We start from the raw sequence: 14,270 nt of genomic DNA on the forward strand, positions 1-14,270 counted from the left end.
TCTAATTCTGTACTTAAGGAAAGAAGGGAGGAGGCATGGTATAAGTAGGAAAAAAACTGGGCTACAGTTAGGAGTCTTAGGTTGTACTCCTGCTTCTGTGTGACCTGGGGCAAGTTGCTTAATCTTCCAACATCTCCACTTCTTCACCTGTAAAATTAGTGAGTCAGATCAGATGATTTCAAAGATCCCTTCCAGTTCTAACATACTCTGACTCTAAGACTGGGGTGAAGTGGCATCAAACTCTTTATACTATCTTAAGGCAGCTAGATTGTACAGAGGATAAAGTGCTTTGCCAAAGGTCAGAAAGACCTCAGGCTTCAAACTCTTAACGATCTGCGTGACCTTGCCTCAGTTTCCTCAAGTGTAAAAGGTGAATAATAAGGATACCTACCACACAGGGTAGAACTGCTTCATCCCATGTCTTACATACAATAGGCACTTAATTAAAAGCTCATTTCCTTCCTTCTTTGATACCCAAGTGACCAATATTGTTACTTAGTCTTGCCCTTGACAATTCACTTCCTACAAATTTTTATTTGAAATTTACTTAGTTTCATGTGTGATCCCCACCAGCTTTGTAACCAGTAACATTATCTGAGAATATTTTACATTTGTGCAGATCAGTATGTTTTATGACTTTTGGGCTCAAATTGTAGCTTTCGTTCTAGCTGTACTTTGGATACTGACAAAATAATTGTTTGGCCCTACCTCCCAATTATCACTGAGTAAAGAAATAAAATATATTTTCTAAAATGTTATTTCTTATTCCATATTTTCTCCCTCCCTTCCCCCACTCATTGAAAAGGCAAGAAATAGAATAGCTATTAAACATAGGCAGTCTTGCAAAACATATTTCCACATTAGCCATGTTCTGGGTGGGAAAGAAAGAAAAATAAAGAAAGGAAAAATGATATGTTTCAATCTATACTCTGAGTCCACCACTTCTCTATTTGGAGATGGATTGCATTTTATATCATGAACTAAGGTATAAAATATGAACTTGATAAATTTAAAATTTAAAATATAAAAATAAAAAATTGAAGCATACCTGCGGGGTAAGCCTCAATTTTTTTTGGTGACTTCTGATATTTTGAAGTCTTCATTACCTTCACCATTGTTTTAGGAATGTGTTCAAAAATAAGTATTTATTAGAATTTAAAGTATTTTAATTCCACTTTAATTCTGTGAAACGAAGTTTTGCCTCTCCTATTTGTATTTGTAATTTGTACTTCCTGGTAAGGAATGATGGATACGAGGGTTGAATTGAATAGCTACAAAAATAGGGAGCAAATAAAATGCCATGTTAAAGAGTCAGTGCAGAAACCATTTCCTTAAATACTTAAGAAGTTATGATCTTTAAAGCATTCTTAAGATTTATGTGGAAAAAACTGCTAGTCATCAGATCTGTAGACTTGACTTTAAGTTCCAATAGTAAGTAAGTAAGGGTAATATTTTTTATACTCTCAATTGGCATCTCCCAATTTCAGCTCTTTAATGCTGTTTCTCATTTCTTCTAAGAAGAAAGAATATTTATTATCAAATAATTCTTTGCATATTTAATCCACTAAGGAATCAATCATTTCTCTCTCTCTCTCTCTCTCTCTCTCTCTCTCTCTCTCTGTCTCTCTCTCTCAATCTCTCTCTATCTTTTGATACTCTTGAGCAGTTTATAAGGGATATAGGAACAGGCATTATTACTAATTTTAGAAGCCATTTAAAGATTTTGAAAATGAATGCTTTCCCAATGTACTTGGCCTAGTTAGCTAATTTTAAAGAGGAAAAATGTATCTCGTACATGGAGCATGAAATGTTAAGACAGCTGTTTCCTTTTCTCTTGCATTGGTCATACTTTGGCTACCAACAGGAAGACTGGTTCTAATGATTCCACTTTCCCCCATCTCACTGTTTATAAGAATCTGAAATCCTTTCATCAATTTTTATTTAATGGTACCAACCTACACCTTTATATTAGGCTAAAGAGCTTTCTTGTGGATATATTGTCTCTGCTTGTTTTCCCTTTCAAACATATTTTCTGAATTTTGAGGGGGATATGGGGGTGTGGGAGGACAGTCCAAATCTATTAATTCATTGGTATAGGGAACTCCCAGTGAGGAAATTCTTTTAACCAATGAATATCAGCAGCTATTCTGCAATTTAATCTTGAAGAATAACCTTAGGGCTCTGAGAAGTGGCAATTGCTAGTTTCATAGCCAGGTCAGAGGTAGGGCTCTCTCCATTGTTCTTTGCTTTTTTGAACATAACCAAATAAGTTAGGCTTTCCCTGAGTTGTAGCATATAAATTTGAGGGTTTCATCATGATTTAGTCAGGTATCCTTGGAATCCAAAGACTTCACAGAGAATGGGATTAGGAGCTGGGTCAGGGGAAAGAACTATGTGGAAATAATTGCAATAAATAGGATAAGAGAAAAGGAATAAGAGAGAGTAGTGATTTTGAGCAGTCCTGAAGAGACTGTGAAGACAAAGTGATATTATACTGTATAAAATGGCAGAGACCAAACAATAAATATAGGGGGCTAGAAAATGGAGGTAATGGACTCGTTTGCAGAAAGTTCAATAGCCAATCAGTTGATAGAGTATAGGTCAGCCTGGTACAGTCGAGTGCTCTACTGAACTTTGAGTCAGAGGACCTGGGTTCACCCTTTTCTATATGTCTTAATTTGATCAAATCACTTAACTTCTATGGACCTTAATTTTTTTTCATTGTAAAATAAAGTGCTTAGACTAGGTGGCCTCTAAGTTCTTTTTTAGCTTTCTCTCAAGTGGTTTTAACCCGAGGACCACAAACTTTCCTCTCCTTCAAGTTGTCTGTGGGTAGATTCCAAGGGGTCCCTGAACTTGAATGGGGAAAAACAAACCTTCATCTATATTTTCACTAACCTCTAACTGAAATTTTGCATTTCCTCTAATTATTTAAAAACATTATTCTGAAAAGAAGTCTGTAGGCTACACCATACTACAAAGGATCCATCACATCAAAAAAATAGCTTAAAGCCCCTGTTCTAACTCTATGATTCTGTCATCTTATGCCATCTTTAAAGTGAAATGTTCTCAGTATAAATTTAGCATTTCCTCTAATTATTTAAAAACATTATTCTGAAAAGAAGTCTGTAGGCTACACCATACTACAAAGGGTCCATCACATCAAAAAAATAGCTTAAAGCCCCTGTTCTAACTCTATGATTCTGTCATCTTATGCCATCTTTAAAGTGAAATGTTCTCAGTATAAATAGGAATTAGCTATATTGAAATGATCACACATTGTTTCTCATCACCCAATTAAGCTGAATGCGCCAGGTATCAAAGGCCCAGGAATGAAAAAGTGGGCTCTTACTTTCTTCTGCTCCATGGGCTACTAAAAGTCCCATAGTAGCCATCCCTTTGGTTTCTAGTCCAGTCCAATAAATCCAATCCAATAAACATTTATTAATTACTTAAGATGTACTAGGCACTGTACAAATTGCTGAAAATACAATTAATAAAAAGAAAGTCCCTGCTCTTAAGGAGTTTACAATCTAAGTGGGGGAAGACAGTATACAAGAAGAGGCAGGAAAAGTTGGGGACACACCAGGAGGTACGTAGAATGGAGGGGCCTCTTGTTCTGTGAGGTTGAAACCAGATGGAGTAGAATGCAAAGTGGAATGAGTAAGAGTCCTCTATAAAGGAAGGCACTGGGAGGAGTTTGGTACTCTGCCCTGTAGCCCTCCAAACAGAGGGCAGAGATGGCTGAGGGAGGTGGTATCAATCAAGGCTTGGGTTAACAGCATGGTAGTTTAAAAGGGATGAGCTTATCCTGGGAGGGGCTTCTTGCTCCAGGCAGAGCAGCAGATGAAAAGTGGAGCTCTGTCATGGAAGGTGGCATTCCTTTCTATTTCTTCTCCTGGGCCCATCTGGATTCCCTTGTCAGCTCAGTGCCCCAGGCTGACAACCCCTTCTCTGTGATGATGGAAGGACTGTAGGGAGTTAGAGTGAATCTTTAGTTGCTTCCTTCCTCATATACCTTTTCCCTAACTTCTTCCTGAGTTGAAATGTCTTATTTGCTGCATTGGAGATTTTTAATGTTCTAGCTACCCTATTCCTGGGCCTGTGGCATCACGTAAATAAATAGAAGTTATTATTGTGTTAAGAGAGGGAAGAAATGATATGTTTTTCAGTGCTTTTAATATTGATATATTTCTCATTCCTTTGAAGACATGCGGACCCCTGTGGGCCCAGCAGTGTGGAAATCAATATTATGCGACTGGCATCTGTTCTGACGTTAGTCCCAGTTTCCAGCTCCTCAACAGCTTTTCACCTGCAGTTCAGAGTAAGGCATTCAAGCTATTGTGGACAATGAATTAAATTTGAGGGAGGGCATAGTAAAATTGATTTAAGATCTACCCTCCTCCTTTATTAAGTGTAACTTCTTTGTAGACTTTGTAGATTTGCCCCAGCTCTTCAAATCTCTGTCCCACTGACCTAACTCTGTCTTCCTTTCCTGTTTTAGCCTGCCCATCATTCATTGATGTTGTGGTTGTATGCGACGAATCAAACAGCATTTATCCCTGGAGTGCAGTGAAGAATTTTTTGGTCAAATTTGTGCAAGGTCTGGATATAGGTCCTGACAAGACTCAGGTAAGGACACTAATAATAAGAATGTTAACCTTCTGTGTTGAATAGGTCTTCTGAGGTCATAGCCTCAGCCAAACCTTTGCCAGCTGTTGGGCTGATTGATTCTCCACAGTGACTCCTCCGTGAGACAGCATGTTGTGCTGTATCGGATGAGAGGCTTGGGGTCGGGAGAGACCTGGGTTTGAATCTTGCCTCTGATACTTAATGACTGTATGGCCCTGGAAAAACCACTTAAGTTCTCTGAGTCTCAGTTTTGTTCTCTATAAAAAGAGACTAAAAATGTTAAAGTATAAATAAATAAAACTATCAAATTCACAGAGTATTGTAAATAGCAAATGAGATAACATGTGGGATAACTACGTGGTACTACAGTAGATAGAATGCTGGACCTATAATCAAGAAAACCTGAATTCAAGTCCCTCCTCAGATTACTATATTGTATTTTGTATGTTTTTATATTGTATGCTCAATATGATATTATTATATTACTTTGCATGGTCCTGGGCAAGTCAATTAACCTCCATCTGCCTCAGTTTCCTCATCTGAAAAATGGGGATAATAATAGTACCTACCTCCCAGGGTTGTAAGGATAAAATGAGATAATATTTGTAAAGCACTTTACAAACCTTAAAGTGCTACATAAAGTTGTCTCTGTCATTATTATTGTTGTTATTTTTATTATTAATCTTGTTGTTGGCATTGTTCAGCCTTAAAGTACTAAAATTAGTTATTATAATTATTGTCGTTATCGTAAAGTGCTTTACAAACCTTAAAATACTCTTTAAATATTAGCTATTACTCTAAAACCTTTTCTTTCTCCTTAGCCCCTCATCCCCATACTCTTATGTTCTTCCATAACAACTGCCAGTCTCTGACAGGGAGCTCCCTCATCCTCTTTCTCTTCCAATGATTTCTCAGCATCATAGCCCACTCTCTTCTACTTTTGTCCTGTCTAAAAATAGCTATCTCTATTCCTGCTCAAACTAATACTATTTATTTGGTTTTTGTCCCTTTTTTCCTTTTCCTCCAGGACCCTGCTTCAATAATGATCCCCCTCTCACGTATTTCCAATTTCACCCTTGTTACTAGATTTTTCCCATCTTAATTTAAATGTATCCAGCTCTCCTCAGTGTTAAAAAAGATTCCCACTGACCCTTGCTCCACTCAACTGCTATTCCATTTCTCTTTTTATTCATTGATGAACTGTTGGAAAAAGATGTCAATATCCAATGCTTGTATTTCCTTATCATGTACTTTTTCCTTGGACCTTTATAATCTGGCTGCTATTATGACCACTTGACTGAGATTGAGTTTTCAAAGATCATCATTAACCCCCAAATCATTAAATCTAGTGAATTTTTATTCAGGATTCAGCCTCTTTAACCTCTCTATAACATTTGATATATTTGACTTCCCTCTCCTTCAACAGACTCTTTCCTTTTGACTTTTGAGATTCTGTAATCTATAATCTATACCAGCTCTCTGTCTTCTTGACTCCTTAAAGTATGGAACACCAAGAATCTGGGTCCTTGGTGCCCTTCAACTCTTTTATGTTTTCTTTGGCAGTCTTATTCATTCTTGTGGCTTTAGCTCTTGACCTGTATAAATGATGGCCAAATCTATACCTCCAGCTCTGATTCTCTCTTGAACCCCAAACCTGCATCTGTAACTGCCTACAGATATCCATCCCTACCTAAATGGCCCACTGACACCTCAAAGCCAGTAAGTCCAAAATCATTCCAATTATCTTTCTCTAAAAACCTATTTTTCCTTACTCCTCATTCTTTCTCTGTCAAGGGATTACCACCATTTACCTTGCTTCCCATATTTGAAATCTTTGGGTTATCTGTGACTCTTTCCTCTCTTGGTGTTCACATCTAATCAATTGCTAAGTTATGTCAATTCTACTATCATGATATCTCTTGAATCCACTAAAAACTACCCTTCCCCTTTTCCTATAGCCACCACCAGCATTGTTGTTCAGTCATTTCCAATTCTTTGTGACCCCATTTGGAGTTTTCTTGGCAAAGATACTGTAGAGATTTGCCATTTCCTTCTCCAGGTCATTTTACAGATGAGGAAACTGAGGCAAACAGAGTTAGGTGACTTGCCCAGGGTCACACAGATACTAAGAGTCTGAGGCTGGATTTGAATTCAGGTCTTCCTGATTCTAGATCTGGCACTCTATCCATTGTGCCATCTAGATGCCCACCACTAGTAGACGTGTTTATTGTCATTTACCTTAGTTATTTCAATAGCATCCAAGTAAGTCTTCTTACTCCCACACTCCAAGATGATCTGGTATATATCTGATTATATCACTGCTCTGCTCAAAAACTGTCATTGACTTATTACAGCCTTCCAAATAAAGTTTGTACTCTTTTTTGGAGGGGGGAAGGCAGGACAATTGGGGTTAAGTGACTTGCCCAAGGTCACGCAGCTAGTAAGTGTGTCAAACGTCTGAGGCCGGATTTGAACTCAGGTCCTCCTGACTCCAGGGCCGGTGCTCTACTCACCGTGCCACCTAGCTGCCCCAAGATTGTACTCTTAACCCTGGCATTCGCAACCTTAACTTTCCAGCTTTCTCTCATACCACTCTCTGCCATCCATTGTCGGCTCTATCCAGACTAGATTACTTGTCAAGCCCTACTCTTTGCTAGAGTCCATCATCTCAGTATATCCTGTTGAAATTCTCTGTCATTTTAAGACCAAAATCAAGTGCCTGCCACTTTCTGTATAAGACTTTCTGGTTCTTCTACAATTAGTAATGACTTTTGTCCTCATTATCAAAATGAGATAATATTTGTAAAGTACTTAGTGCCATGTCTGGCACATAGTAGGCACTTAAAATGTTTATTCCCTTAATATGCCTCACAAAGAAAATTTTGTTTACACCTTTTTCAATGTACTTACCAGGCAATAGTTTGTATGACATATATATCTATATCTATATCTATATATATATATATATATAGACACATATATATATGTATATGTGTGCGTATCTAGTATCTATGTATGATATCTCCATATTACCTTTTAATGAGGATCAACAGTATGTCATATCTAAACTTTTTACCCTTCTATCACTCCCTCCTCTCCTATAGATCTCACATAATTTTCTTTAAATGATGTATATTTTTTGAATTTGAATTGGGTAACTCTTAATAGGGCAGCTAGGTGGCACAAGTGGAGAGAGTGCCAGGCCTGGAGTCAGGAAGACCTGAGTTCAAGTTTTTGATAGTCTTACTGACTATTGAGTGTTCTGTACACAGTATACATCATTTGGGACAGTATAGTAACGTCCTTTAATTTGCCATAAAACCTAATTCACTGAAATTTTGAGAAGAAACTTTTCTTTTTAGTATTCTGTGGCTTGATGAGCAGTTATCTGTGCTTCATATTCATGCCTTTTATGATATTGTGTAGACTGTTATCTATATCTTTATATGTATCTGTATATATACATAGATATCCACTCAGATTTCTTGTTTTCATAATGAGAAGGTCTCTATCTGTTTGAGGTGATTTCCCATGTTCACAATCATTTTAGAAGTCTTTTTTTCTTCATTGTCTCTAGTTCCATTATATGTAAGCAACGTTTGTCACTTTCCCAGGCTAAACACTGCGTCAGTGAACTGACAGATTCTGAGAGGAGCTTTTTTTTAAATAAAAGAAATATTGGGTTAAGAAGGGAATAACTGATATTTTAGAGTATGGTGTAATAGATAGAGATGTGGCTTTGAAACAAAGAAGGCTCAAGTTCAAATCCTACACTGATACATACTGGCTGGGTGACCCTAAGTTAGTCACTTAATCTTTCAACGCTCTAGGCAACTATCTAAGACCTTATGTTGCAGAGAAGGTAATAACCTGCATTGATGAAAGGAGTTTTCTCACCCAAAAGTTCCCTATACCAATGAAAGCACAGGCCCACGCTCGATCCCTAGAGTGCCATTTAAGTGCCCTTTTGTGTTTAACGAGGGTAATAATTTAGCAAAAGACTTCCATTTTTCTCTTCTAATATGCTTTCTATTTTTTTCAAGGTGGGGTTAATTCAGTATGGAAATTATCCGCGAGTTGTATTCAACATGAGTACTTTTAAAACAAAAGAAGAAATGGTTAAAGCAACATCCCAAACAACCCAACATGGTGGAGATCTCACTAATACTTTCAAAGCAATTCAATATGCCAGGTAGGAGTCATCCTGAATTCCTCACTATCTCTCATCCTACTATATCCAAGCTGCTGACAAGGTCTGCTGATTTCACCTTTGAGACATCTCCGGAATATGCCTCCTCCTCTTCTCTGATACTGCCACTACACAAGTAGAGGCCCTCATCACCTCGTGCCTTGATTATTGCAATAGCCTGTTGGTGGGTCGGCTTGCCTCAAGTCTCTCCCCACTCCAGTCCATCCTCCATTCAGCCACTAAAGTGATTTTCCTAAAACGCTGGTCTGGTCATGTCAGCACCGCCCTCCCCCTGCCCCCCCACTCAATAAACTCCTCTGTTGCCTCTAGGAGTCAATATAAAACACTCTGTTTGGCATTCAAAGTCCTTCACCTTTCCAGTCTTCTTACACCTGACTCCCTTCCATATACTCTTCCATCTAGTGATAATAGCCTCCTGGCTATTCCATAAATGAGATGCTCCATGCCTCAGCTCTAGGCATTTTCTCTGGCTGTCCCCCACACCTGGAACGTTCTTCATCCTCCACTCTAACTACTGACCTCCTTGGCTTCCTTTAAGTCCCAGTTAAATTCCCGCCTTCTACAGGAAGCCTTCCCTAACCCCTCTTAATTCCAGTGCTTTCCTATTTATCCTGTATATAGCTTGATGGTATATATTTGCTTGCGTGTTCACTCCCCCATTAGATTGTAAGCTCCTTGAAAGTAAGGACTGTCTTTTTATATCCATGTTCAGCACCTTTTTTGGTATTAAAATTAGCACAGTGCCTGGGACATAGGGGGTACTTAATAAATTTTATTGATTGATATTCAGAGGCTAATTCTTAGACAGGGCAAAAAAGCAAAGGAATCAAAGAAATAGAAAAATGGTAAAGGAAAATTAGAATACAAGTTCTTACATTTTACCCTTAATTGGTTAAAGTAATACACTGCAATAGACATGCAAGGGAGAATGTAAAGTCCACAGTATGAGAAACTAGTTGTTTGAATACATTTAGAGGATTTAACGGGTTTTTTAAAGAATGTTCTACCCAAGGGGCTTATTAAAATCCAAAGGGCTATGAATAGTATAATTAAAACTACAGAGGAAAACCTAACTTATAATCAGATATTTTCCATAATCTGATTAAAAATAGAATAGGTGCTGTTGTCTATTGATACAAGGAGTGAATTTATGGGGGTCCCTGTTATGATTCCACTGTCAATTCTAGGTTTTGTTTCAACTGAAATCTGTTAATTTACTACTCTTGGAGGTTATTATTATTGTTGCTTATTGCCAAGTGCTTTAGAATTCATCAAGTATGTATAAAGTGCACAAGTTTTCATTAATACCTCTATATAAAACCCAGACTGACAGGCTCTTTGATCATTTTAGGTCCAGTGGCCATCCATCTCCAATATCTTGGACTTAAGAAATTAAATTCTCTGACAGCCTTGTCCCTTTCCACTTCCATCTGGTGATGCTCTTTAGCCAACAAATCTGCTTTTTTCCCCCTTTCTATGCAGCTCCCTTCTCCTGGTCCATCTTCTTCTTAGCTTCATTTGCTTCTCCATCCTTTTTGGACTCTTATTATCTGTCATTTCAGTGACACTTTCAATCACCCCTAAAAGTCATTCAGTCTCTATACTCAATCCTGTATAATATTCCTTAATCACTTATCCTTGCTTTATTCTTCTCCACTATTTCTTTTTCCACTCTACTCAAAGCCCTTTCAAGGTTATACTATCCCTCTTTATTCCCTTCTAAAGTTTGAAATTACTGCCCTATTTTTCCCCTTCGTTTTATAACCAAACTTCTGGGGAAAAGTTATCCCCATTCATTTATTCAATTGCTCCAGTACCTAGTCACTCCTTAGTTGCTAAAACAAAAACCTCTTTGGCATATAGCTTTCAGTCCCAAGGATAAGTCATGCAGGAAACTACATTCTTTAATGTCACAAGTAACCCCCCCCTCACCAAATTCAGAGTTCTTTTTAAATTCGTCATCCTTCTTGACCTCTTTGAGGCAGTCAACATTGTTGATAATTCTCTCCTTGAAATAACATACTTATGTAATATTTTTTCACAGCAACTCAAAGATAGCTTTTGCTGGTCTAAGTATTCCCATTTTATAGGGGAGGAAATCGAAACTTAGAATGCAAAAATTGCTTGGGCACAGTCACATAGCTAGTAAGTATTGAAAATGAGACTTAAATCCAGGTATTCTAAGTATAGTAGTATTAGTTGATAGAATAATGGCCATTCATTCAGGAGGACCTGAGTTCAAATTTAGACTTAGATCCTTTCTATTTGTGTGACCCTGGGCAAGTCACTTAACCTCTGTCTGCCTCAGTTTCCTCAACTATAAAATGGGGACAATAATGGTACCTACCTTCCAGAGTTGTTATGAGGATCAAGTGAGATAATATTTGTAAAGTGCTTAGCATAGAACTTAGCACATAGGAGGAACTTAATAAACGCCTCTGCCCCACAACAAACACACACGCGTGCGTGCACACACACACACACACACACACATATACACCCCTTTTCTTCTCCTTTGATTTCTTTGAGATTGAACTTTGTTGGTTTTCCTCTTACCTACCTGACACCCCTTTGTCTCCTTTGCTAGAGACAAAATATCTCCCCCAATTTCCTGCCAAAAAAATGGAGTAATAATGTTTAGAATCAGTAGCTCATGGGCTAGGGCCCATTACGCCAGGGTTCCCGTGCTGTTTGAGGGACACCACCACCTGCCCCTCAGGAAGCAGAAACAGGTTTTTTTGGGCATCTCTGTGTCCACCCACCTGTCAAAAAGAGCCCGTGAGTGTCCATGGGCAATCGTCCCCCTCCTCCTTGCTTTCTGATATCACTGATAATGAATACTTCCTGGTTTGCTTATATGGCCCCTGCTACAACGGAATAGCAGGAAATGTCCCAGAGTGTGACAAGTTTGACCTCACACTGTCTATGGCAACCATTTCCAGGGATAGGTGACTCAGCTAAATGTGGACAAAGAGGCATATCGGCCCTCACAACCCCCATTGGTTGAATGAAGCTTCCCTTACCCCCATACTCATTGCCTGTGTTTTACAGTCAGAGACTAGACGATGCTTTTTACCTTGGTTAAAAATATATGTTATCATTGCTCAAAAGAGGAAACATTTTTTTTGGACTGTATGTGGGTGATATCTGGTGTTTAATAAAAAAATGGTGTAGAAAACAGAATACCATGCTTTTATGGCCACATATACCAAAATGCATTCCTAAATTTATGAAGAGAATTGGAATCCAACTGAAAACATGTGCATTGCATGTTCATGGACTCTACATCAGGATTCAGGTTAGAAAGCTTAGAGGTATATCTGAAATGTGTTCACAGAAAGAGTCCTTTCCATTAAGAATAGCAGTGTGGTTTAGGTATTTCTTTTCCCATATATGCCATATTCTTTAATGCCTTCTTAAACACTTTTTAGCAAATATCCAGTTAGACCAATATCCTTTGTTTTAGAGAATGTGTTCCAGAAAATATTCTGTGAAGTTAATTTCTCTGGGAGGAATGCTTCTCCCCACAGTGACTTCCATTATAAAATTGTACTTATGTATCCGTAAGTACAATTGAGTTTAAACTTGAATTTTCTTCTTTGTAGCATGGTGAGTGTTGTATTAGTAGGAATGCTTTTGTAGCCTTTTCATAACTTTGTCCTAACTAATGTCTCTCATCATCTTATGCCTGCAGTTGCCTGCTGGTTAGTCTCCCTGCCTCATCTTTACCCATTCTGGTTTATTCCTCACACAGCTACCAATGTGAGCTTCTGAAAGTACAGCTCTGATCATGTCACCCTCCTACTCAATACAGTCCTGTGGCTTCCTATTATTCAGGATCAATCATAAAATGCTCTTCTTGGATTTAAAGCCTGTAAGCTAGGTGGCGAAGTGCAAAGAGCACTGGGCCTGGAGTCAGGAAGACCTGAGTCCAAATCCCACCTCAGAAACTTACTAGCTGTGTGACACTGGGCAAGTCACTTAACTTGTCTGCCTCAGCTTCTTCAACTGTAATAATAATAGTAGGGTAATAAAAGCATCTGCCTCCCCGGTGTGGTGAGGATCAAGTGAAATAATATTTGTAAAAACATTTAGAATGATATCTGGCATATCATTCGTTCAATCATTTTTAGTCGTGTCCAACTCTTAGTGACTCTATTTCGGGTTTTCTTGGCAGAGATACTGGAGTGGTTTGCCATGTCCTTCTCCAGCTCATTTTACAGATGATAAATTGAAGCAAATAGGATTAAGATACTTGCACAGGGTCACATAGCTAGTAAATGTCTGAGGTCACATTTGAACTTGGGTCTTCTGACTACAGGCCCAGCTCTCTATCCACTGCACCATGTAGCCACCCAGTATCTGGCCTATAAGGTCATTAATAAATGCTTGTTCCCTTCCCCTTCCTTCCTTCACAATCTGGTATTTTTTATACCTTACTCCCTGCCATGTACTCTGTGATCCAGTGACACTGGCCTCCTTGTTGTTCCCTGAACAAGACCCTCCATCTCTAGACTCTGGGCATTTTCACTGGCTTTTCCCCATGCCTGGAATGCCCCTCCTCATATCTGCCTCCTGGTTTCCCTAGCTCCGTTCATGGCCCAATTAATATCTCATCTTCTGGGAGAAGCCTTTTTGATCCCTCTTAAGGCTAGTGCCTTCCCTCTGTTGATTATCTACATTTTATTCTATAGTTATTTTGTTCATATATACTTCTTTTCACATTGTCTCTCCCATTAGACTGTGAACTCCTTGAGAGAAAGGACTGTCTTTTGCCTTTCTTTGAATTTTGATGGCTAAGCACAGTGCCTGGTACACAGTAGACATTTAATAAATACTTATTGACTGACTATCATTAGCTTCTTGGTCCTACTCATCATCAAATTAGAGGATATTCTACTATGTCTGCTGAGCATCTGACTTCACCTTCATTTGCCTTTTCTTCTTTTATCTGTGTATTTAGGATATCTAATAAAATTGTAGGGAGATAGGAGCAGCCTTATAGTAAAGCAGGCATGTATTCAAGTCTTTGTTTAGCTTGGATATAACTGGGTGACTCTGCACAAGTTTCTCAACCTCTCAGTCCCCCAGTCCTCTCTCTAAGACCTAAAACTTATAGATTGTTATACATAAGCATTGGCGGGGGTGGGGAGGGGTGGAGAAGAAGGGGCATTTCCACACCAGGGAATTTCCCACAAGTTCAAATCGTGGGTCTGGACAAAATAAATAAATAAATGAGGTTGCAGAGTCTTGCTTTGTCGGGCGGTGCAGCCATTCATTCCTTCATTTAAAAAAAATACTTCTTGAACATCTCCCATTTACAATTTTGCAATGATCAGTAAGGAATATAAATATGAATAAGATAGAACCCCCATTTTCAAGAAGCTTACAATTCAACTATTTCAATTTTTAAAAAAATTATTAATCA

The 14,270-nt window shown here is 38.4% G+C and overlaps 1 protein-coding gene across 1 annotated transcript in view; it reads left to right on the top strand.

Annotated features, from left to right (window-relative positions):
• Nucleotides 1-14,270, top strand: part of ITGA2 (integrin subunit alpha 2) — a 147,897-nt gene that overhangs the window by 54,607 nt on the left and 79,020 nt on the right. The window contains exons 5-7 of the mRNA XM_036761894.1: nt 4,210-4,324; nt 4,505-4,632; nt 8,676-8,824. Coding sequence (XP_036617789.1) covers nt 4,210-4,324; nt 4,505-4,632; nt 8,676-8,824 — 392 coding nt within the window. The remainder of the gene's footprint in view (nt 1-4,209; nt 4,325-4,504; nt 4,633-8,675; nt 8,825-14,270) is intronic.

Source organism: Trichosurus vulpecula, chromosome 1 (assembly GCF_011100635.1).
Source record: "Trichosurus vulpecula isolate mTriVul1 chromosome 1, mTriVul1.pri, whole genome shotgun sequence".
Lineage (NCBI taxonomy): Eukaryota > Metazoa > Chordata > Mammalia > Diprotodontia > Phalangeridae > Trichosurus > Trichosurus vulpecula.